Here is a 22613-nt window from a genome sequence, read left to right as displayed (position 1 = left end):
TGAAATATTTCCACCATTTCTAAGAATGGACAACTTACAAAGCAAGTTTGAAACCTGAGGTCATTACCTTCTAGATCTAAGCTAAGAGTTGCCAGGAACAAGCATTTCTACATTCTTAGGTGAAAAGGGGGGAAAAGTGAGGTAAAAGGTTTACAGCTGCATAGTAAATACGTTACGAGATTAATACTCTTTTTTCCCATGTGGGACAGTTTAGGGTTTTTTTAATTTTTTATTCTTGGCCTCTCCCACAGCATGTGGAAGTTCCCGGGCTAGGGATTGAACTCAAGCCACATCAGTGACCCAAGCCACTGCAGGACAACACCGGATCCTTAATCCTCTGTTCCACAGGAAAACTCCCTAGTTTCTTTTTTTTTTTCTAATTTATCTTATTGTAGTTGATTCACGATGTCATGTTAATTTCTACTGCATTGCAAAGTGATTCAGTGATATATTTTTTTCAAGTTCTTTTCTATTATTGTTTAATCACAGGATAGTGAATATAGTTCCCTGTGCTACACAGTAGGACCTTCTTTATCCATCCTTTATAAATAGCTTGCATTTTTAACCCCGAACTCCCAGTCCTTCCCTCCTCACCCCCTCCCCCTTAGCACCACAAGTCTCTTCTCTATATCTGTGAATCTGTTTCTATTTTTTAGATAAGTTCATTTGTGTCATATTTTAGATTCCACATATATGTGATATCGTATGATAATTTCTTTTATCTTTTTGACTTCACTTAGTATGATAATTTCTAGATCCATCCATGTTGCTGCAAATGGCCTTATTTCATTCTTTTTTATGGCTGAGTAGTATTCTATTATATACATATCTTTAGATAGATAGATAGATAGATAGATAGATAGATAGATATACACATCATCTTTATCCAGAGATGAATGAATTCTTGATTAACTAATGTTGATGAATTAAATTCCAGGTTGTCTTAATAAAACAACAGCAATGTTTAATAGCTAAATTATCTCCTTTTCTTACAATAATTTTTCGTGGCACTTTTGCATTAACTGTTTTGTGGTAATAGGTTTGTATGGTAATGTATCCATATGCTGATGGTCTAAAAGAATGTCACTAAGACCACAGAGGAAGCAAGTGTACCAAGGAGAATGGGAATGGTGATGAGTAACTGATGATTAGTAAAAGATGTTTCAATAACACATAGTTCAAAGGACACTGAAGTTATCACAGTGTAATGACATCCTGTGCATCTAGGAACAGAAAGAAAAATGTGTCTTAAAATGTCTGTGGTTCAAAAATGCTTTTTGGGGTAAAAGGGGAGACAAACAGAAAACCCACTAAAAACAGCAAACCCACTAAATTAGAATATAGTAAATGTTATATTTTAAAGCAGAAGAACAAAAACCTAAAAGCCTCTTCTAGCTGGTCCTCACTGCTATAGGAGTTTTTAACCTGGAATTCAAGAACAGGAGTCTAGGGACCAGAAATTAATTGTAAACCTGTGTGACTCTTTAGAGGAGCACGATCCAGTTCTCACCAGGTTCTTTAGGAGCTATTACCAAAAATAAAAAGAATCATCAGAACCATACAGGTCTACACAGATACCAAAGCTTCTGCAGCATCAATTCATTCTCTGCTCCATCAGCATCACCTCACCCACGTGCCTACCCTGAGACTGGGAGAAGATTCTGAAGCACCATCGGTCAAGAATGAGCAGAGGAAGCCCTCAGCCCCACCCTATGTGGGTGCAGGGACATTGCCCCAAAGCTAGCAAATGCAGCCCACCCTGTGGCTCAGTGGCACTGAGTCCTAATCACAAGCCCACCAGAGAACTCCCAGTTCAATTTTTTTTTTAATATTCACAAGATTGTGCAACAAACACCATAGACCGATTTTTTTTTTTAACATTTTTGTCCCCATTAGAAGAAACCTGTTTGGCATACGCACATTGTCTTATATGAAATGATTGGCCAACACAGACCTGCTGTCTATCTAGCACAGGGAACTCTACCCAATATTCGGTGATAACCTGGGTGGGAAAAGAATCTGAAAAAGAATGGATGTGTGTACATGTATAACTGAATCACTTTGTTGTACAGCAGAAATCATCACAACATTGTAACTCAACTATACTTCAATCAAACTTTAAAAAATGAAAAAAATAAACTAAAAAAAACCCCTGTTAGCCGTCATGTGGCCCCACATTCCACAATCTCTCACCCCTAAGAAACGACTAATCTATTTTCTGTCTCTAGAAGTTTGACAGTTCTTGACATTTCATGTAGGGCCAAACTATGTATGGTCTCTGAGACTAATGTCTTGCACGTGATGTCACGTTTCCAAGGCTCATTTATGCTGTAGTGTGAGTATCAGGACTTCATTTCTTCTTGTTGCTCAATCATATTTCACTGTAGGGATATACCACATTTTGCTTATCCATGAGATAGACGTTTGGGGGTTTTCACTTTTTTTTTTTTTTTTGTCTTGTTGCCTTTTCTAGGGCTACCGCACCTGCGGCATATGGAGGTTCCCAGACTAAGGGTCGAATCGGAGCTGCAGCCACTGGCCTACACCAGAGCCACAGCAACTCGGATCTGAGCCTCATCTGCGACCTACACCACAGCTCACGGTAACGCCGGATCCCAACCCGCTGAGCAAAGCCAGGGATTGAACCTGCAACCCCATGGTTCCTAGTCGGGTTCGTTAACCACTGAGCCATGACAGGAACTCCAGTTTTTCACTTTCTAGTTCTTATGGATAATACTGCCATGAATATTTGCGTGAAGTTTTGTGTGGATGTAGGTTTTCATTTCTCTTAGGTATATTCTTAGGATTGAAACTGTGCTTTTGCTGCACACTTGATAATGTTGACAGTGAGTTCATTAACAACTTACAAGATAAAATTTCAAGGCAAAACCAGTACTTAGCTGGAAAATTTACATTGAGGAGGTCAAGTCATTTCAATAACAACGAAATGTGACTCATGAGTGCTGTCAGATTGCTTTGTATACTTGCCTTGATGCCTAAAGTTAAAATAGGAATTGAGAGAATTCCTACCGTGGCTCTGCAGTAATGCACCCAACTAGGATCCATGAGGATGTGGGTTCTATTCCTGACCTCATTCAGTGGATTAAGGATCTGGCATTACCATGAGCTCTGGTCTAGGTCACAGACATGGCTTGGATCTGGCATTGCTGTGGCTGTGGTGTAGGCTGCCAGCTGTAGGTCCCATTCAATCCCTAGCCTGGGGACCTCCATATGCCGAGAGTGCAGCCCTAAAGAGCCAAGAAAAAAAAAAAAAAAGAAAAAGAAAGAAAGTAAGCACATTTCCAGCATTGTCTTTCAGACTTCATTGCAAATGCAAAAGGAATTTCCATGCTTTGAAATGCATTTCACTGTGCAATTGAAGAATTTCCACCCAAACTTTAATCTGGAATAATCTACAATGTAGTGGCACACTAAAAGGCAAAATATCAAAAGAATTTAACAGAATTCTGTAAAAGTCTAGTAATAGATGAATATGCATAATTAGAATTATAAGCTCAAATTGAGAGGTATGAACTTTCTTTAATAGTTGAACAATATTGTGAATATGCTAGAAAAAAAAAACACTGAATGAACATACACTTAAAATGGTTAAAATGATAAACATTATGTTATGTGAATTTTTTTCTTTTTACGGCCACATCCACATCATATAGAAGTTCCCTGGCCAGAGGTTGAATCAGAGCCACATCTGCTACCTATGCCACAACTTGTGGCAATGCAAGATACTTTACACATGGAGCAAGGCTAGGGATCAAACCGGCATCCTCAGAGAGACAGCATCGGGTTCTTAACCCACTGAGCCACAACAAGAACTCCGATGTTATGTGGATTTTTATCTCAATTAAGAAAATTATAAACTCATAGTTTAGTATCAGTACATGGCAGTACCTATCAGTGTGGGAGACATTTTCAAAGACGAAATACATAAAATCTAACAGTGCATTACAAATGAGCATTTGCCATTAATTTTGATGATGGAGAACACTTTGAACTCAATTAAACAAGATATTATTTTTAAAATTCCATTATCATTAGTAGAGCTGTCTTACAAAAGTTGTATTCAAGTTTCCATGGTGACCTAGCCATTAAGGATCTGACATTCACTGCTATGGCTCAGGTCACTGCTATGGCACAGGTTCAGTCCCTGGCCCAGCAACTTCCATATGCTGCAGGGGGTGAGGTGGGGGACTTGTATTCAATTATTAAGCACAGTTTCAATTTTATGAATAAAATTTTGCAAAGATGTATTTTCTCTCTTGCTTCTGCATGCCAATACAATATCCTTGGTTTTGCCTCTTGGCTTTTGCAAAGCTTAAAATGTTTACTGTCTGACCCGTCACAGAAGATGTGTGCTGACCTTGCCCTGAGCAAACAGACTAATGGGATTTGGTACAAGTGGGGTTTTTGTCTGGGGAGTGCCCTTAATTGTATATCCTTGATTCGAGATTGCTTGTGGGGACACACGTAGGATCAACGGATTTATAACTCAGCGCTTTCACTGTGTGGCCTGGGTTCAACCTCTGCGCTGGTAACATGACATCCTCATGATGGGGATGAAAGGGAAGACTTTGGAAGCAGTGAAAGTGTGATCTACATTGGCCCCGGGGGAGGAGGAATGACAGGAAGCACTGAGTAAAAGCGTCCACTTAAGTAGCTAGTGCCTTTGAAACACCCAGTTGTAAACATATTCTGTATCCCTCTGTTTTTCACTTTAAGGAAAAGCATTAACTTTTGGACCACGTCCAGAGTAGCACCATCTCACGGGCTTTCCCTCCTCCTACAGTTTCAGAAAGCCTTTGGTAACTAACTGAGAAAATGCAGAAGATCTTGCAAGCAGAGGAAATTACCAACACCCAAGCTCTTAGAAAAGGAAAGAGGAAAAGGACAGAGACAATGGACTCAGAGAACGTCAACAGTGACGTGGATAAAGGGCAGGTTGGTGTCCTGGTACTGGGGTGTGGCTTTCTGACCTTGCTCTGCCCTGATGCCATAACTCCTTTACTAATTTATTAATGTTCCCCCTCTTGTATTATTCTTCCTTTTAATTTCTTATTCAATGAAGGAAAAAAAAATTCATGTTCTCTTTTTAATGTTGAATGAGTTGAATTGGAAACACACTGGAAGGACGTTTTTCTCGCCCCTATTTAGGTGCAGCCAATTATGCGCTGTTCAGACATTCCTCAGTATCCTGGGAAATGAAACTGTCAAGAAATGATTTTTTTCTTCCCAGAACTCACTGGAGAATTTGGAATACCTGTTCTAAAATTTACTTTCTGCTTTTCTTTTTCTTTTTTTTGGGGGGGGGGGGGCTGCCTGCGCCATGCAGAACTTCCCAGGCCAAGGATCAAACCCATGCCAAGCAGCAACCAAAGCCACTGCAGTGACCATGCTGGATCCCCCACCCCCTGAGCCACCAGGAAACTCCTGCTTTTCTCTTTTGACTCCAGTTTGTAGCCCATCCTCATCACAGGTTTGGTCAGAGCCCCTTTTTTATTTGTATTTATTCCTTTTTTATCTGAATTTCCCACTCCCATTCTCTGCCTACACTGCAGACGAACTGTTGATGTGTTTATTCTCTATCTTTTAATTTGTGTCTTTGTCATACGTGTAATGTTGATGTACATGCATTTTTGTTTAAATCTTAAAATACATACTGTACATCCTCATGGTTTAAAGTATCTTTCAGTGCCTGGGGATGGTGTCCAGAGGCATTCATATTAACCCAGCATTTGGCCTACTGTCCATCATCGGCTGTCCCTCAAGGCCGCCTCTCACAGAACTAGGTGGTCCGGGACCCCCGGGAACAGAATTGTTTACGTTTAAACCCAGAAGGTTGGGAAAGCACCAGAGTCCACACATGGAATGTGCCCAGGCCGACTCTAAGAAGGTGCTCAGAGACTTAAAGTTCTTATAAGGTTTTCTCAAAAAGAAACATGTCAGCAGGACCTGTGGGTTCATGTCTGCTAATGACTGACTGTGCATGCTTTCCTTACCCAGGAGCAGAAAGCCCTGGTGAAAGTGTTGAAGCCACAGGCTCAAGTCAGAAATCTAAATTGTATTTTTTGTCTTTTTAGGGCCACACCCGAAGCATGTGGAGGTTCCCAGGAGAGGAGTTGAATTGGAGCTGCAGCTGCCGGCCTACACCACAGCCACAGCAATGCCAGATCTGAGCCGAGTCTGTGACCTTCACCACAGCTCATGGCAACGCTGGACCCTTAACCCACTGGGCAGGACTAGGGATCGAACTCATATCCTCATGGATACTAGTCAGGTTTGTTACTGCTGAGCCATGAAAGGAAATCTTGAAATCTAAATTTTAAATGGAGCTTTTTGGGATAATTAAAAAAGAAATCCAAAGGCTAAAAAATATATATCCATATATCTATATAGTGTATGTGTGTGAGAAATCTCCCGCCCACTCTGTTCCCGCCTCTCGCCCCCCTACCACCCATAACCACCTTTGCCGCTCTCTTATTTTTCCTCCCAGTGTTTCTTTGTCCACATAAAACAAATATGCATATGAATATTCTCATCCCCTCTTTTGCACAAAAAGCCACTTACTAGACAGGCTGCTTTGAGTTTGCTTTTTTACCTAATGTATTTTGACAATCTTTTCATTAGTAGATAAAGAACTTTCCCTTTGGGGGAGTTCCCTGGCAGCCTAGTGGTTACAGGGCTCGGCATTGTCACTGCTGTGGCTTTGAGCGCTGCATGGTGTAGGTTTGATCTCTGGGGTGGGAATTTTCACATGCCGTGGGCGTGGCCAAAGACGAAAAAAAAGGAACTTTCCCTTTTTCACGGCTCCCTATTATCCCGCTGGACATCCACATGGTTCTTTACTTAACCAGTCGCCTAGGACAGGTACAGCTTGTGTCTAATCTTTTCCTTTTTAGAAATCACTGCTCTGTGCAGCCTTATGGCCACATCATTTCCTACATCATTTCCTACATTGGCGTCATAATATTCACCTCAGTCTGTCTCTGATTTTGCAGTCAGTGCTGTTTTTCACACCTGTCTCTCTTGCTATCACCCGTGCTCCATGGTGTCTGACCAAGCATAGCACCCTATTTTACTCATGCTTCTCTCCAATGACAACAACCCAGATTGCCTCCAGCATCTTGGTACTACCAACAATGCAGAATAAATGTCCTCATACAAGTCCTTTTAAGAAGGGGCGTGAGGGAGTTCCTGTCATGGCTCAGTGGTTAACGAATCTGACTAGGAACCATGAGGTTGTAGGTTCAATCCCTGGCCTCGCTCAGTGGGTTAAGGATCCGGTGTTGCCATGAGCTATGTTGCTCGGATCCTGCGTTGCTGTGGCTCTGGCATAGGCTGGCAGCTACAGCTCTGAACCCCTAGCCTGGGAATCTCCATGTGCCATGGTAGTGGCCCTAGAAAAGGCAAAAAGACAAAAATAAAAGAAGGGGTGTGAGGATGTCTCTGGAATAAACACAAAAGAGGGGAGTAATGGCTTTCATGTGACAATGAAATTGCCTTGCCTGCCTGCCCAGCAGGAGTGCATGCTGGGCTTCCTTGCCAATTATCAGCATTTATGTCATATTGCATATTGTGGTGGTTGATGGGAGAAAATGATATCTTGTTTCAGTTTGCTGGTGCAGGTTTTAGGGATCCAGTGGCTCCTGGAGGGTGAAAATCACCTGCTCTTGCAGGCCAGTATTGTGGTGTCTTTTGCAATTTGTGTTCCTCAAAAACTTAATAGCTTCCCAAATGATTTATTTCTGTTTGGTTACTTTGCAAGTACCTTCAGCCAGAGGTCATATTTGGGCATAAATAACCTTGAAAACCCTCCTCTTTTAATAGGGCAGAGTTCTCTCCAGCTTACAGCAGTTACTTAGTCACCATGTGAAGCAAAAAGCTTAAAGGGGATGCAGTGAATCTGATGCTTACTGTTGGGATGGATTTCAGTGTCTGGCAGGAAACACTTAAAGAGAAGCTCTTGAGAAAGCCTTGAGGTCACAGTCTTACCTTCTGCTACTTAGGTGCAGAAGTAATTGCTTTTTTTCAGGCCTTGAGGATTTAACATTACTGGACTCCGTTTTCTGTTGCATGCTGCATTCTAATGTAGATGGAAGGAGAAAACTTCCATTTCTGCAAACCAGCTAGCACTGACAGGAAGCCAACATTCTTTCTTTTTCTAGCCTCAGTAAGCACATGGTCTTCCTTCCAAAGCACCGCAGGTGACAGTTTTATCATCACCTTCCAGCTTGTTATAACTGTGCTCTTTGTGCCCTCAACTTGACCTCTAAGTAATTCAAAAATATGTCAGGTCTGGGAGTACTGTAATGCTAGATACCAAAGTCTGCATTAGGTAAAGTCTGTAAGGAATCCCCAAAGGTGACAGTGGTTTGTAACGATGGACGTTTACTTCCCTGTCCCCTAACAGCAAGGGCAGTCCTGGTGGCTATGGCTGCTCGCTTCATCTCCCTTCCTGAACACAAGGTCAAGGTGACTGCTCCAGCTCCCACCCCATGCTTTCCTCTCTGCCAACAGAAAAAGGAAAATTCAGGCAGAAGGCAAGCCTGTTCCTTCCAAGGTCATGACCCAGTGGTGGCACACACTGTTTCTCTCACATGTGATTAGTCACAGAGCCACACTGAGCAGCCTCAGAGTCTGGGAAATGTACTCTAGCAGACAGCTTACCTGCTCTGCTGAAAACCCATTACCGTAGAAGAATGGGGACACAAGCACCTGGAGGTAGCTGGTGGATTCTGCCATTATCTGCTTTTCTTTTCTTTTCTTTTCTTTTTTTTTTTTTTTTTTGGTCTTTTTGTCTTTATAGGGCCACATCCTCAGTATACGGGAGTTCCCAGGCTAGGGGTGCAATCAGAGCTGTAGCCACTGGCCTATGCCACAGCCACAGCAATGCCAGATCCGAGCCACGTCTGCAACCTACACCACAGCTCACGGCAATGCCAGATCCTCAACCCACTGAGCAAGGCCAGGGATTGAACCCATAACCTCATGGTTCCTAGTCGGATTCATTTCCACTGTGGCACAATGGGAACTCCCACTATCTGCTTTTCTATTGAATTTTTATACTTCCTGTTAGGTTTCTTAGTCTATTCTTGTGAGTTTCCTGTTCTCTTCTTATCAGTTAGCATATATATCTTGTCTATTGTAGAAATTAGTCTCACGTGGTTTTAGATTTTGCAAATATCTTCAATTTGTCAATTTTTTTTTTTTTTTTTTTTTTTTTTTGTCTTTTTGCTATTTCTTTGGGCCGCTCCCGCGGCATATGGAGGTTCCCAGGCTAGGGGTCGAATCGGAGCTGTAGCCACCGGCCTACGCCAGAGCCACAGCAACACGGGATCCGAGCCGTGTCTGCAACCTACACCACAGCTCACGGCAACGCCGGATCGTTAACCCACTGAGCAAGGGCAGGGACCGAACCCGCAACCTCATGGTTCCTAGTCGGATTCGTTAACCACTGCGCCACGACGGGAACTCCCAATTTGTCAATTAACTTTGTCTTCCATTGATGCTTCCAAATGGGTTTACTTTTCTTTGATTCCTTTTTTTTTTTTTTTTTTTTGTGGTCATACCCACAGTGTACAGGAACTTCCCAGACCAGGGATTGAACCCACACCACAGCAGTGACAATGCTGATCCTTAACCCACTGAGCCACCAGGGAACTCCTCCTTGAATTCACTTCTCTCTTGTAGGAACTTGCTACAAGAACTACACCATACATTCTAGGTTTTTTCCAGTTACTTTGCATAGAACTATGATCTCAATGGTATCCTCAGGTTTGTTTGTTTTTTTTTTTTTTTTGTCTTTTCTAGGGTCACACCCGCAGCATATGGAGGTTCCCAGGCTAAGGGTCAAATTGGAGCTGTAGCCACCGGCCTATGCCAGAGCCACAGCAACGCAGAATCCAAACTGCGTCTGCAACCTACACCACAGCTCATGGCAACGCCGGATCCTTAACCTACTGAGCAAGGCCAGGGATCGAACCCACAACCTCATGGTTCCTAGTCAGATTCGTTAACCACTGAGCCACGACAGGAACTCCATCCTTCAGGGTTTTTTTTTTATGCATTTCTATTTAACTCAATCCATCATTTTCTTTCTTCAGGATTTATGTATATAGTACCTATTTGCCCACACAGGACAAAAGTAATTTTCATTACCATTATATGTGTTAGATATATTATATATGTCACTCATACATATGGAATAATGAAATATATGCATATACACAGATTCACTTGTTTGTACAATAAGGAGTGAAGTTGAATGTATACATTACCAAGCATACTAAAATGTTGCTGTGTTTTCTTTAACTGACCTCATCTGGCTGGCTTTCTTTCTTTTTTTCTTTCTTTCTTTTCTTTCTTCCTTTCTTTTTTGGCTTTTTTTAGGGCTGCATCCCCCCACACATGGAAGTTCCCAGGCTAAGGGTCGAATCAGAACTGCAGCTGCCAGCCTACACCACAGCCACAGCAACATGGGATCTGAGCTGCGTCTGCAGCCTACACCACAGATGAATCCCCAGCCCGCTGAGCAAGGCTAGGGATCGAGCCCGCATCCTCATGAATGCTAGTCAGATTTGTTTCTGCTGTGCCGCGGTGGGATCCCCTCATCTGGCTTTCAATTCTCCATCCCTCCTTGACAAGAAAGGGGGTGGGAGAGAACTTAAATTTGTCCAACGACAGTGAATTACAGTTAGTGTTCTTGTATTTAAAAGTCCTTTTGAGGAGTTCCCTGGGGGCCTAGCAGTTAAGGATCCATTGTTGCCACTGCTGTGGCTTGGGTTCCATCCCTTGCCTGAGAACTTCCACATACCGTGGGCAGGGCCAAAAAAAGTCTCTTCAGGCTATCGGTGTAATTTCGGTCATTTCAGCATGAAGTCTCAATGGAGACCAGATTTTTGCACCCTTCCCCACTTCCTATTTTTTCCTTCAGGAAGTTCAAGTTTTCAGGAGCTTTACATGTCATCCCAGCATCCGGCAGGTCCTATGCAGAGGCGCTAATGCCTCTGCCAGCTCCTAAGGCTCCAGCACTGCTGCTGCTGAGGCCCCTCCAGCTCTCTGGGCTTCTGTCAGGGCTGCCGTGCTGGTACCCACTGCCACCTTCTGAAAGGTTCTGGCACCCGTGGCATCCCTGTCCACATCCTGGATGGTTTCTGCCTCTCCTGTTCCCTCAGCACTTACCCAGTTCCTGGCACAGGGACATTCCGACTCTGCAGCTGTTTTGCACAAGCTCTGGGGTGTCTGGAACTATCTCTGGCCCATTGATCCAGACACCACACCAGTTTTGGCCTTTTTTTTTGGCCGCCCTGTGTCACATGGAGTTCCCAGGCCAGGGATCAGATCCGAGCTGCAGTCACTACCAAAGCCATAGCAGTTAAGGCAACGAGGGATCCTTAACCCACTGTGCCGGGTGGGGATTGAACCTGCATCCCGGCGTTCCCAAGGCACCGCCAATCCCATTGTGCCACAGTAGGAACTCTAGTTTTGGCCATTTCTGATCTGTGACCCAGACAGGCACTGTGTGGCCCTGCCGTTTCTGGACATGGGTCCTTTAGGGAGCATCTGATGGAGTGAGGAGCATGGAGCCAGCCCTGCTGCTCTGGATGTTTCTATCATCGGCCTCCGCCCCGTGACCCTCCTCTCTTCCCCCAAGTTCAGGGCAGGAGGAACAGACCCTGGAATCTGACTCCCTGCCTTTTCTGCTCCTTAGCTGGGCCCCAGGATGTCTTTTCCCTTCCTATTCTGCAGAAATTTTTTTTTTTTTGGCTACTTCCCAGGCCAGGAACTTGGAACCTTTGCCACAGCAGTGACAATACCGGGTCTTTAACCTGATAAGCCACCCGGGAACGCCCAGCAGGAACTTTCTTGATGCTAGGCCTTTATGTCTTCCATGCTAAAATGATTTTTAATAAACTTCGTACTCCAGGCTTCTATGTTTGGTTCTTTGTAAATTCCATTCTGTGCTTCAGTGTTGCACATTTGCATTTGTATAAATATAAAGGCCAGCTTTGTAATTGGAGAAAATTCTTTTCTGTCTCAACACAGCCTGGTTTTTACAACTCACATGCATGCGTTTTCAGACTATTGTCCTGCTGTCCTTTAAAAAATGCTTTTTAAACTAAAAGGCTGGAGTTCCCATTGTGGCTTAGCTGTGAGGAACCCAGCTAGTGTCCATGAGGTTGTGGGTTCGATCCCTGGCCTTGTTAGTGGGTTAAGGATCTGGTGTTGCAATGGCTGTGGCATAGGCCAGCAGCTGCAGCTCTGATTCGATCCCTAGCCTGGGAACCTCCATATGCCGTGGATGCAGCCCTAAAAAGCAAAATAATAAATAAAATATAGGCATCAGTGTTGTGTTCTGGGTAAATCCTCTCTCTGATGGAATAAACCACAGCAAGGGCCTCATGGCCTGGACTCAATAGGGAGGCCGTGAACAGGGAGTCGGGCGAGAAGTGGCAGATGGGTCTGAGTTACAAAGGTCTGAATGATGGTCTGGTTGGTTCTGCTGTTGCGCTATTGTTCTACTGTCCGTTTTTCACTAAAGTCAGAACCCTGGTTACTGCTTTGAAGGAAACATGTGCGGGATACCTTGAGGTCCTGGCTGGTTCTGAGTTCACCCCACTCCTGGGGTGGCAGAGGACCAGGTGAGGCTAGATCACTCGCAGGACCCAGCTCCCGCCCTGGGAGATCAGGTACCTGCTGGTCTGATGAAACTCCAGGGGTGCTTAGAACACAGAACGCACCACCAGGGCCACCTTGATGCTTTTGTTGTGCTTGCCTTGTGTTTCAGAGAGACCCTTACTCAGGCAATGCCTTTCTGCCCGGGGAGAGCTCCAGTGAGGAGGAAGAGCCCTTAGCAGAACTGTCAAAGGAGGAATTGTGCATGAAAATCAAAAGCCTGAAACAAAAACTAAGCAGCACCCGGAAGGAGAACAGCCGACTTCGACAGTCTTTGGTCATGCTTCAAGGTAAACGTAGAGAAAACCAATATTTTTATTTGTTTGTTTTTTTGTTTTTAGGGCCACACCCGAGGCATATGGAGGTTCCCAGGCTAAGGGTCCAATCGGAGCTGTAGCCTTCAGCCTAAACCACAGCTCATGGCAATATAGGATCTGAGACGTCTGCAACCAACACCACAGCTCACAGCAACGCCAGATCCCTAACCCACTGAGCAAGGCCAGGGATTGAACCCACAACCTCCTGGTTCTTAGTCAGATTCATTACTGACTACATTTTTAGATGAAAGGAAAAAGTGATGAGTGAAAAGTATTGCAAATCAGCTGTCAGGAATGAAAAAATCAGTACCTTAGAGGAAAAAAAAATCAAAAAACACTTTTAAGAAAATCTATGATTACATAACATAGAAGCACTCTGTTGAAGTCTCTATTTTATTGCTTAGATGATTTTAGATTATTCCTACAAAACACTCGATGTCCTATTCATTTAATAATGTCCAATGAATATTTATTGAGCATTGAATATAGGCCTGCAAAGAAAAGATCAGTAAACAGAATATGTCAGGTTGTTCATGCTGTACTTATCTCATTCCCGTCTTCTAAGGAGAGTACTAGAAAATGAATTAAAGCTTCCATATATTAAATTCGAGGTTTGCGGTTGGGAGGAGTAATTTGGAAAATAATCACATTTCCTTGAATATTTTTAAAGGAGAAAGGCCTCAGGAGTTCCTATCGTGGCTCAGCGGTAACGAACCCAACTAGTATCCACAAGGACATGGGTTTGATCCCTGGTCCTGCTCAGTGGGTTGAAGATCCTGAATTACTGTGACTGTGGCATAGCCGGCAGCTGCAGCTCTGATTTGACCCCTAACCTGGGAACTTCCATATGCTGCAGGTGCAAGCCTAAAAAGACAAAAAAAAAAAAAAAAAAAAAAAAGGAAATAATGAAAGTACTTACCTGGGTGACATTAAAGCATTCAGGGCAGAGCCTGGCAAAGCAAGTGCCGCACAGTGTTTGCTTTCCTTATCCTGTGACAGGTGCAGTCATGTAGGGTCTGCTCCTGGGAAGGCCCCACATACTGGTTACTGGCTAAGGCTCAGCTGTCACCATGATGAAATGCTGAAGGAACTTTGAACATGGGGTCCTGCGTTTTCATTTTGCAATGGGCCTAGCAACTTATGCAGCGAGTCCTGCAAGCCATTCTGGACAAGGATGAATTATTCAACAGTGGTGCTGGGAAAACTGATAATTACAGTTTGGAGGGGAGGGCAGCTCGATTCTCATTTCACACCATGTGGTGCGCTAAAAACATAACTTACAGTTTAAATTAAAATTCCGTGTTCTGACAGAAACAGACTCACAGACATGGAGACCAGACCTGTGGTTGCCAAGGGGAAGGGGGAGGAAGTGGGATGGACGGGGAGTTTGGGGTTAGTAGATGCAAACTATGACATTTAGAATGGATAAGCAATGAGGTCCTGCTGTACAGCACAGGGAACTATAGCCAATCACTTATGATAGAACACAATAAAAGATAATATGAGAGGGAGTTCCCATAGCGGCTCAGTGGTAACAAACCTGACTAGTATCCATGAGAACTCGGGCTCAATTTCTGGCCTCACTCAGTGAGTTAAGGATCTGGCATTGCCATGAACTGTTGTGTTGGTCACAGATGTGACTCAGATCCCGAGTTGTTGTGGCTGTGGTATAGGCTGGCAGCTGTAGCTCCGATCTGACCCCTAGCCTGGGAACTTCCATATGCTGAAGGTGCAGCCCTAAAAAGCAAAAAAAAAAAAAAAGGAAGATAATATGAGAAAAAGATCTTATATATGTGTATAACTGAGCCACTTTGCCGTACAACAGAATTTGACAGAACATTGTAAATCAACTATAATGAAATTTTTTTAAATATTAAAAAAGAACCTCGGTGTTCCGAATTTGATGAGTACTGGTTTAAACACCTGATGAATTTTATCTTTAAAGATCACTAATATGGGTGTTCCCGTCGTGGCTCAGTGGTTAACGAATCCGACTAGGAACCATGACGTTGCGGGTTCGATCCCTGGCCTTGCTCAGTGGGCTAAGGATCCGGCCTTGCCATGAGCTACGGTGTAGGTCGCAGACACGGCTTGGATCTGGCGTTTCTGTGGCTGTGGTGTAGGCTGGCAGCTACAGCTCCGATTAGACCCCTAGCCTGGGAACCTCTATATGCCGTGGGAGTGGCCCAAGAAATGGTAAAAAGACAAAAAAAAAATCACTAATATGTATTTCCTAATGCTGTTCACTGAAAAGGGTTAGAAACAAGACCAGTCCTAGCACCTGCATGAGGTCTTGTAGCACCGTGTCCCACTAAAGGGAGCCAGGCTTCCCTGGAGAAATGGCTGATACTGGAGCTTGCACAGATGAGCCTGGCCGGGAGCCTTGGACAGGAATATAGATGAGAATCTCATCCTACCAGAAAGCAAGAGGGTCAGCGAAGACCCTGTAGACGTGTCAACTGGAAGAGATTCCCATTGGCCAAAGATGGGACAGTTTGAGCTCAATAAGAATGATCCTGGCAGTGGGTTATCATACATACATCATACATCAAAGTATATATATATTTTGGCCACACCTGCAGCATATGGAAGTTTCAGGGCCAGGGATTGACTCCAAGCCTCAGCTGTGGCCTATGCTGCAGCTGTGGCAATGCCAGATCCTTAATTTACTGAGCCAGGCCAGGGATTGAACCAGCACCTCTGCAGCAAGCTGAGCCACTGCAGTTAGGTTCTCAACCTACTGTGCCACAGCAGGAACTCCTGCAACTGTTTGCAGTGCAGTGAATCTAAGCAGTGGTCATCCCTGACTGCTAATATCACAGTAAAAGCTAACCATGCCTTAAATGCCACCTGGTGGAAGTTAAAACAGAATAAGCATTTAGAAATAACCACCAATTTACAGTATATACAGGGAACGGGAGAATATGTTAAATATCACCTCAGGGGTGCAGTCAGCCAAATCCAAACCATGGGAAAGCCTGCAGGACAAACGACGCAGCTTCTTCAACTAATACAGTGCTCGGAAAAAAACTAGGTGAGGAAAAGGAAACCAACAGTTTGTAAAAGAGACAGCAACTAATTGTAGTATATAGACTTTATTTGGATTCTGATTCACACAAAGCAAAAACTACAACAAAAATGAAACAATCAGAAAAATTTGAACATTGGCTGGTTTCTTTTTTCTTTTTTTGGTCTTTTGAGGGCTGCACCTGCAGCATATGGAAGTTCCCAGGCTAGAGGTTGAATGAGAGCCGTAGCTGCCGGCCTACATCACAGCCACAGCAATGCCAGATCTGAACCACATTCACAACCTACACCACAGCTTGTGGCAATGCCAGCTTCTTAACCCACCAAGCGAAGCTGGGGATCAAGCCCACATCCTCGCGGATACTAATGGGGTTCTTAACCTGCTGAGTCACCACAGGAACTCCTCTTTTTTTTTTTTTTTTCATTTTTTTAAAACAATATTCAGGAACTATTGCTAAGTATTTCTGGCTGTGACAATGGAGTTATGGTTATATGTATTTATATTTTTTAACTTCTTACCTTTTTGGAGGGACACATGAAACTTCACAGATAAAGTGAAATGATGCCTATGATTTCCTTGAAGTTGTCTGGGGGTGGGGAGAAAGTGTGCGAGGGTACAAGTGGAACAAGACTGACCAGGAGTTGAAACTGGGGTATGGAGTATATGGGAGTTTATTATAGTGTGTGTCTAAATTTTTCCATTAAAAATTGAAACAAATATATCCAGATAGAAAAAAGCCTACTTGAGAAAAGAGATGTTTAAACAGTATGAAACTGATGAGTTTTAACTGATCAGAATGACTCTCTAAGCATAAAGTAAATGAATAATATACTACGAAAAAGACGGCTATGTTAACTGAAGTAAAAACTAAAAATAGATGCAGCTTTAAAGCACCATAAAAAGATGGAGTTCCCATTGTGGCGCAGGGGAAATGAATCCAACTAGGAACCATGAGGTTGCGGGTTTGATCCCTGGCCTTGCTCAGTGGGTTGGGGATCCGGTATTGCCTTGAGCTGTGGTATAGGTTGTAGACATGGCTCGGATCCTGCGTTGCTGTGGCTGTGGTGTAGGCTGGCAGTTGTAGCTCTGATTAGACCCTTAGCCTGGGAACCTCCATATGCCATGGGGGCAGCCCTAAAAATAAAAGATAAAGCATCAGGAGTTCCCGTCGTGGCACAGTGGAAATGAATCCAACTAGGAACCAGGAGGACACAGGTTCGATCCCTGGTCTTGCTCTGTGGGTTAAGAATCTGGTGTTGTCGTGAGCTATGGTGTAGGTTGCAGACACGGTTCAGATCCTGTGTGCTGTGTCTGTGGTGTAAGCCAGCAGCTATAGCTCCGATTGGACCCCTAGCCTGGGAACTTCCATGTGCTACAGGTGCGGCCCTAAAAAAAAAAAAATAGTCACAAAAAGAAAATAAACACTCTAAGAAAAATACTTGCAACTTATGACAAATAAAGGTAAAAGTGCTTAAGACATTGGGAATTAATAATCATAGCTAATACACTGTGCTTATAATATACCAGGTTCTTGTATGAGCACTTTACGAAACCATCAGAGCTGTTATAATATCCCTTAGTCTAATAAGTATCTCATAGAAGTTCAGATAACCAATAAACAACTAAGTATGTATTTAATGTCACAATAATCAAGTATTGGCAATTTAAGTTGTCCTAATATTTTAACCTATCAAAACAGTTAAGACTGTGGTCCATGATGAACACCCCTTGCTAATGCGTAGTCATGGGCCTATAAGACGGAAGAATCTTTCTGGAGAGCCCTTCATCAATATCAATTGAGCCTGGAAAACATTCATATCTCAGAATGTTTCAGAAATTTATGGCATTGACACTATCAGCAATGCATACAAAGATATGCATGCTCGGTAGCGTGTGAGAGTTTTGTCTATAGTCAAGAAAAACTGGGAGTTCCCGTCGCGGCTCAGCGGTTAGGGAACCCGACTAACATCCATGAGGACATGGGTTTGATTCCTGGCCTCGCCAGTGGCTAAAGGATTCAGCATTGCCAAGAGCTGTGGTGTAGGTTACAGATGCAGCTTGGATCCCGAGTTGCTGTGGCTGCTGTGTAGGCCGGCAGCTACAGCTCCAATTGGACCCCTAGCCTGGGAACCTCCATATGCCACAGGTGCGGCCTTAAAAGATAAAAAGAAAAAAAAAAAAAAGAAAAGAAGCAACCTAAATTCCAAAAAAAAAAGGAGCATTTCAATAAACTTTAGAAGACCAATACCTTGAAATATTAGAGAATCCTGAAAGTCATGTTCAAGTGAAAAATAACCCATCAGCAGGCGAATGATAATTGTTTAATTGCCATATAATGAAATATTACTCAGGAACAAAAAGAATGAATAACTATATGTATATGTATAACTGAATCACTTTGCTGTGCACCTAAAGCATCGTAAATCAACTATACTTCAATTGATCCGTCAATCAATATTTGTCCTCATAATTTTTCCTTTCTTTGCATGCACCTTGAGTCACCCACAGCACAAGGGTAAGGGCACCATCCTCCAGGCCAACCAGATCTGCTGAGACTTCTGAGACCGACTGCAAGTTAAGGGGTTTTCCAAAACCATTTCTCAGGTTCATTAATTTGCTAGAGAAATTCGATTCACTGAAACCCATTATACTCATGGTTACATTTATTACAGGGAAAGAATACAAATTAGAACCAGCCAGAGTTGGAAGAGACACAGAGGGCAGAGTCTGGCTGATTTCTAAATGTAGAGCTTCCCTTGCCCCCGGAATACATTATCTCCTGGTATTTACAGGTTACAAAATGCCCGGAGGAGTGGCCACCCAGGATGCTCACTGAGCTTGGGTGTGGAGAGTTTTTACTGAGGGTGAGCATGATTGATTGATTGATTGATTGAGCGATTGCCCATCTGGTCTTTTTGGCTTTCTGGCTGTGGCCAGCTTCTCCCCTAAGGCTAGTGGGTGTGACTGTCCCCACCTGAGAAACCCCTCAGTGTAAACATAGGTCAGGTGTGTTCTGAGGGGCTCACCAGGAATTATAAAGACACTCCAACTATCACTGGGGAAATTCAAGGTTTAGAGGTTACTTTCCAAGAACTGGTTAGGGCAGGAGGCCAGACCTTGCTGTGAGCAGGCCAAATTCTTACACACCGCACAGTTATGAAAGTAAAGCTCCCCATCCCCTCTCGGTTCCAAAAGGCTAGGATCCCATCTGGTTTTGCCTCCAGTCTCCTCCCTAGCACCTAAAAGAGTGATCAGCAGGTGCTGAGAGGCAGCGTAACATGCAGTTTATAGGATGCAGTTAGTAGAGTCTGAATTTGAATGTTGGCTCTTCTTTTTTACTAACTGGGTTGACCCTGACGGGTTATTTAAACCCCCATTGCCTAATTGTCCTCGTCTGTAAATTGGGAGTAATGATAATACTTATCTCAGAGAATTGCAATGAAGATTAAATGAATGAACATCAGTAAAGTTCCCAGAAGAGTGCCTGGCCACAGGGTAAAAGCTAGATAAATATCTAATATTATTAAGTGCTCAATAAATCACTGCTGATTGAATAACTGCCTGGCACATGAGAGTTGCTTTGCAAATTTTAATTGAAAGAATATAAAATAAAATTTTCTTCTTTTGTAGGTGTTCCTATTTTTCCATTAATATATTACTAAATGGATTGATTTGGACATATCATCAATACGCCTGATTTTTAGGTCTCCAGTCAACTATTATTCTAAACATTAGGAGTTCCTATTGTGGCTCAGCAGGTTAAGAACCAGACATAGTATATGCAAGGATGCAGGTTTGATCCCTGGCCTCACTCAGTAGGCTAAGGATCTGGTGTTGCCGCAAGCTTTGGCATAGGTCACAGATGTAGCTCAGATCCACGTTGCCGTGGCTGCGATGTAGGCCTGCAGCCGCAGTTCCAATTCGACTGCTAGCCCAGGAACTTCCTTATGTCACAGGTGTGGCTGTAAAAAGAAAAAGAATTTTTTAATAAAAAGATAAAGATTAGAGCTCAATAATATGCTAAGAAAAAGGCAAAGTTTCAGAGTCCTTTCAACCCTCCAGCAGGCGTTACCCCCAACCACAGAGTGAGGAGCTGAATTAGAGTTCGAGATGTCTTCCAATGCCAACAAAATGTTCTTTGTCCTAAGGAAACAAAGTAGATATAACAGCAGAAGAGACCATTTTACATGGAGGCATGAAAGCTTTGAATGTGCAAATTTCCACTTTAAAAAGGAACAAAGACAATTTTCAAGTTGACGTCCAAAACCCATATTTAATATATGAACACATCAATGTGAATGATGACAATGAATCCTTACTAATTTGATGGCTTTGGACTCCCTGGCAAAGGACACATTAAGGCCATAGAAAATGGATTTTAATCTATGAGAAGTGGTTTATTTTATCTTGTCACTTAAACTGGCCCAACAGAAGGTGAGTGATGGCAGAATCGGTAATATCTCCGAAGCAACACCTTCAAAGAGTCTCATGAGCAATTAGAAAGAGAATCAACTTGTAAAAACATTCATTTTGGTTATAAAGTAATACGTATACATTTGAATACAACCACCCAATGTTTTTTCATTGATGTATTATTATTAAGCAGTTAGTAAGTTATTTAATAATAAAAAGTAAATATGTTCTGAGCTCTCTTCTTACCACGATCTCTTTTTTTTTGCTCTTTAGGGCCGCTCCTGCAGCATGTGGAGGTTCCCAGGCTAGGGGTGTGATTGGAGCTGTAGCCACTGGCTTACACCAGAGCCACAGCAATGCCAGATCTGAGCCGAGTCTGCAACCTACACCACAGCTCACGGCAGCGCCAGAGCCTTAGCCCACTGAGAGGCCAGGGATCGAACCCGCAACCTCATGGTTCTTAGTCGGATTTGTTTCTGCTGCGCCACGACAGGAACTCCCCATGTTCGTTTTCCAAAAGGAGCAGGTGTTAATAATTTGTTCTACATACCTGGTTGCAAATACACAATTTCAAAAGCATCTCTGCTGCTGTTATGAAAGGCCTTGGTCAAGTGCTGCTTTTTCTTGCCCTTTTAGTGTTACCACACGCTGTCACCCAGTTTGAAGAACTGGTTGGCATGGCAGAGGCCCTGCTCAAGGGCGGAGGAACCCTGTCCACATCTGCGTCCACCCTCTGGCGAGCTACAAATAACGCTTCGCCCGATTCATTTGCCTCCACATGCAGTAACTCCAATTCTAACTCCAGTTCCCCGATTTCGCTGAAGGCTGAAGAGGAACCTCACATTGATGAGAAACAGGTCAGCGGGAGCACCTGCCCTGTGGTTCTCTGGGATGCAGCTATATATAAAATTAAGAGTTGGGGAGTTCCCGCTGGGGTGCTGTGGGTCAGAGGATCCAGCATTGCTATAGGTCTCGGCGACGGCTTGAATTTGATCCTTGGCTTGGCTGTAAAAAAAATAAGTAAATAAATAAGATATAAGAGTACAAAATGACCTAGCAGTTAAGGATCTGGCATTGTCACTGCTGTGGCAGGTTCAGTCCCTGGCCCGGGAACTTCCGCATGCAGTGGGCACTGCCAAATTAAAAAAAAAAAAAAAAAAAGATTACAAAACAGTAGTTGTCTTATCAGATCACTCCAGGTGACTTGAGGACAATCATAATACCCTGACTACCTAAAACAGTTGTTTACAATGACTCTAATATTTGTGAAACAAATATCCCGATGAGGAAATTAAGGTCAAATCGTGGACAACAATGAAATTATTAAACTAGAAAATTCTTAAACCTGTGACAGATCAACTGTGCATTAAAGGGTATAAAACTGTACCATTGAGATAAAATGTGCTGAATTTGAGTCTTTTGTTTTCCCAGCATCTCTTAATCAAGAAACAGAAGCTAAAAATACAAGTTTTGGTAGAATCAGCCTGGGAAAATATGCCTTCAAGGGCAATAATTAAATGCTCATGTTGATATTCAGAATATTCGAAACTTCGTGTGCCAGTCTCTTCCTCTGCAACCGATTACCACAAACTTGGTGCTTTTTAAAAACACAAACTCATCACCTGCAGGTTCTGCAGCTCAGAAGTGTGGGAAAACCCAGGTGTTGGCAGGTGCACTCCTTTCTGGAGGCTCTGGAAAAAACCCGTTTCCTGCCCTTTGGCATGGTTGTAAAACTCAGTTTCTCGTGGTTGTAGAGCTGAGTTCCCCATTTTCTGTTTTATCCTCGGCTGTAACCTGAAGGCTGTTCCCCCATCTCCAGGCAAGCCAGTTCCCTTTTTCATGGCCCACCTCCACCACCTTCAAAGCCAGTCAAGGAGGCAAAGCCCTGCTCACTCTTCAAGGCTCTCTTCCCTCCTCTCTGGGTTCTTTTTTTGTTTTTTTTTTGGAAGGGGGTACTTTTTATGGCCATACTTGCAGCATATGGAAGTTTCTGGACTGGGGTCCAATCAGAGCTGCTGGAACCTTAACACACTGAGCAAGGCTAGGAATGAAATACTAGTTGGGTTCTTAACCTGCTGAGCCACGACAAAAACTCCTGTCTTTTCTTTCTTTTTTTTTTTTTTTTGTCTTTTCTAGGGCCACTTTCTCAGCATATGGAGGTTCCC

General features: G+C 43.3%; 1 protein-coding gene across 4 annotated transcripts in view; it reads left to right on the top strand.

Annotated features, from left to right (window-relative positions):
• Window positions 1-22613, top strand: part of BEND6 (BEN domain containing 6) — a 42074-nt gene that overhangs the window by 4693 nt on the left and 14768 nt on the right. For 3 of the 4 annotated variants that reach the window (XM_005665866.4, XM_001925201.7, XM_013977762.3), the window contains exons 2-4: window positions 4805-4956; window positions 12803-12980; window positions 21085-21305. In XM_005665866.4, coding sequence (XP_005665923.1) covers window positions 4837-4956; window positions 12803-12980; window positions 21085-21305 — 519 coding nt within the window. In that variant the 5' untranslated portion in view covers window positions 4805-4836. Of the gene's footprint in view, window positions 1-4737; window positions 4957-12802; window positions 12981-21084; window positions 21306-22613 lie in introns of all 4 variants that reach the window. The other variant, XM_084967972.1, reaches the window with a different exon arrangement.

This window comes from Sus scrofa, chromosome 7, assembly GCF_054392235.1.
Source record: "Sus scrofa isolate SSC_HxYL_T2T_F1_AM1 chromosome 7, Sscrofa_HxYL_maternal_Yorkshire_Landrace_v2.0, whole genome shotgun sequence".
Lineage (NCBI taxonomy): Eukaryota > Metazoa > Chordata > Mammalia > Artiodactyla > Suidae > Sus > Sus scrofa.
Note: the sequence above shows the minus strand (reverse complement) of the source record. Positions and strands in the feature narration are given on the sequence as shown.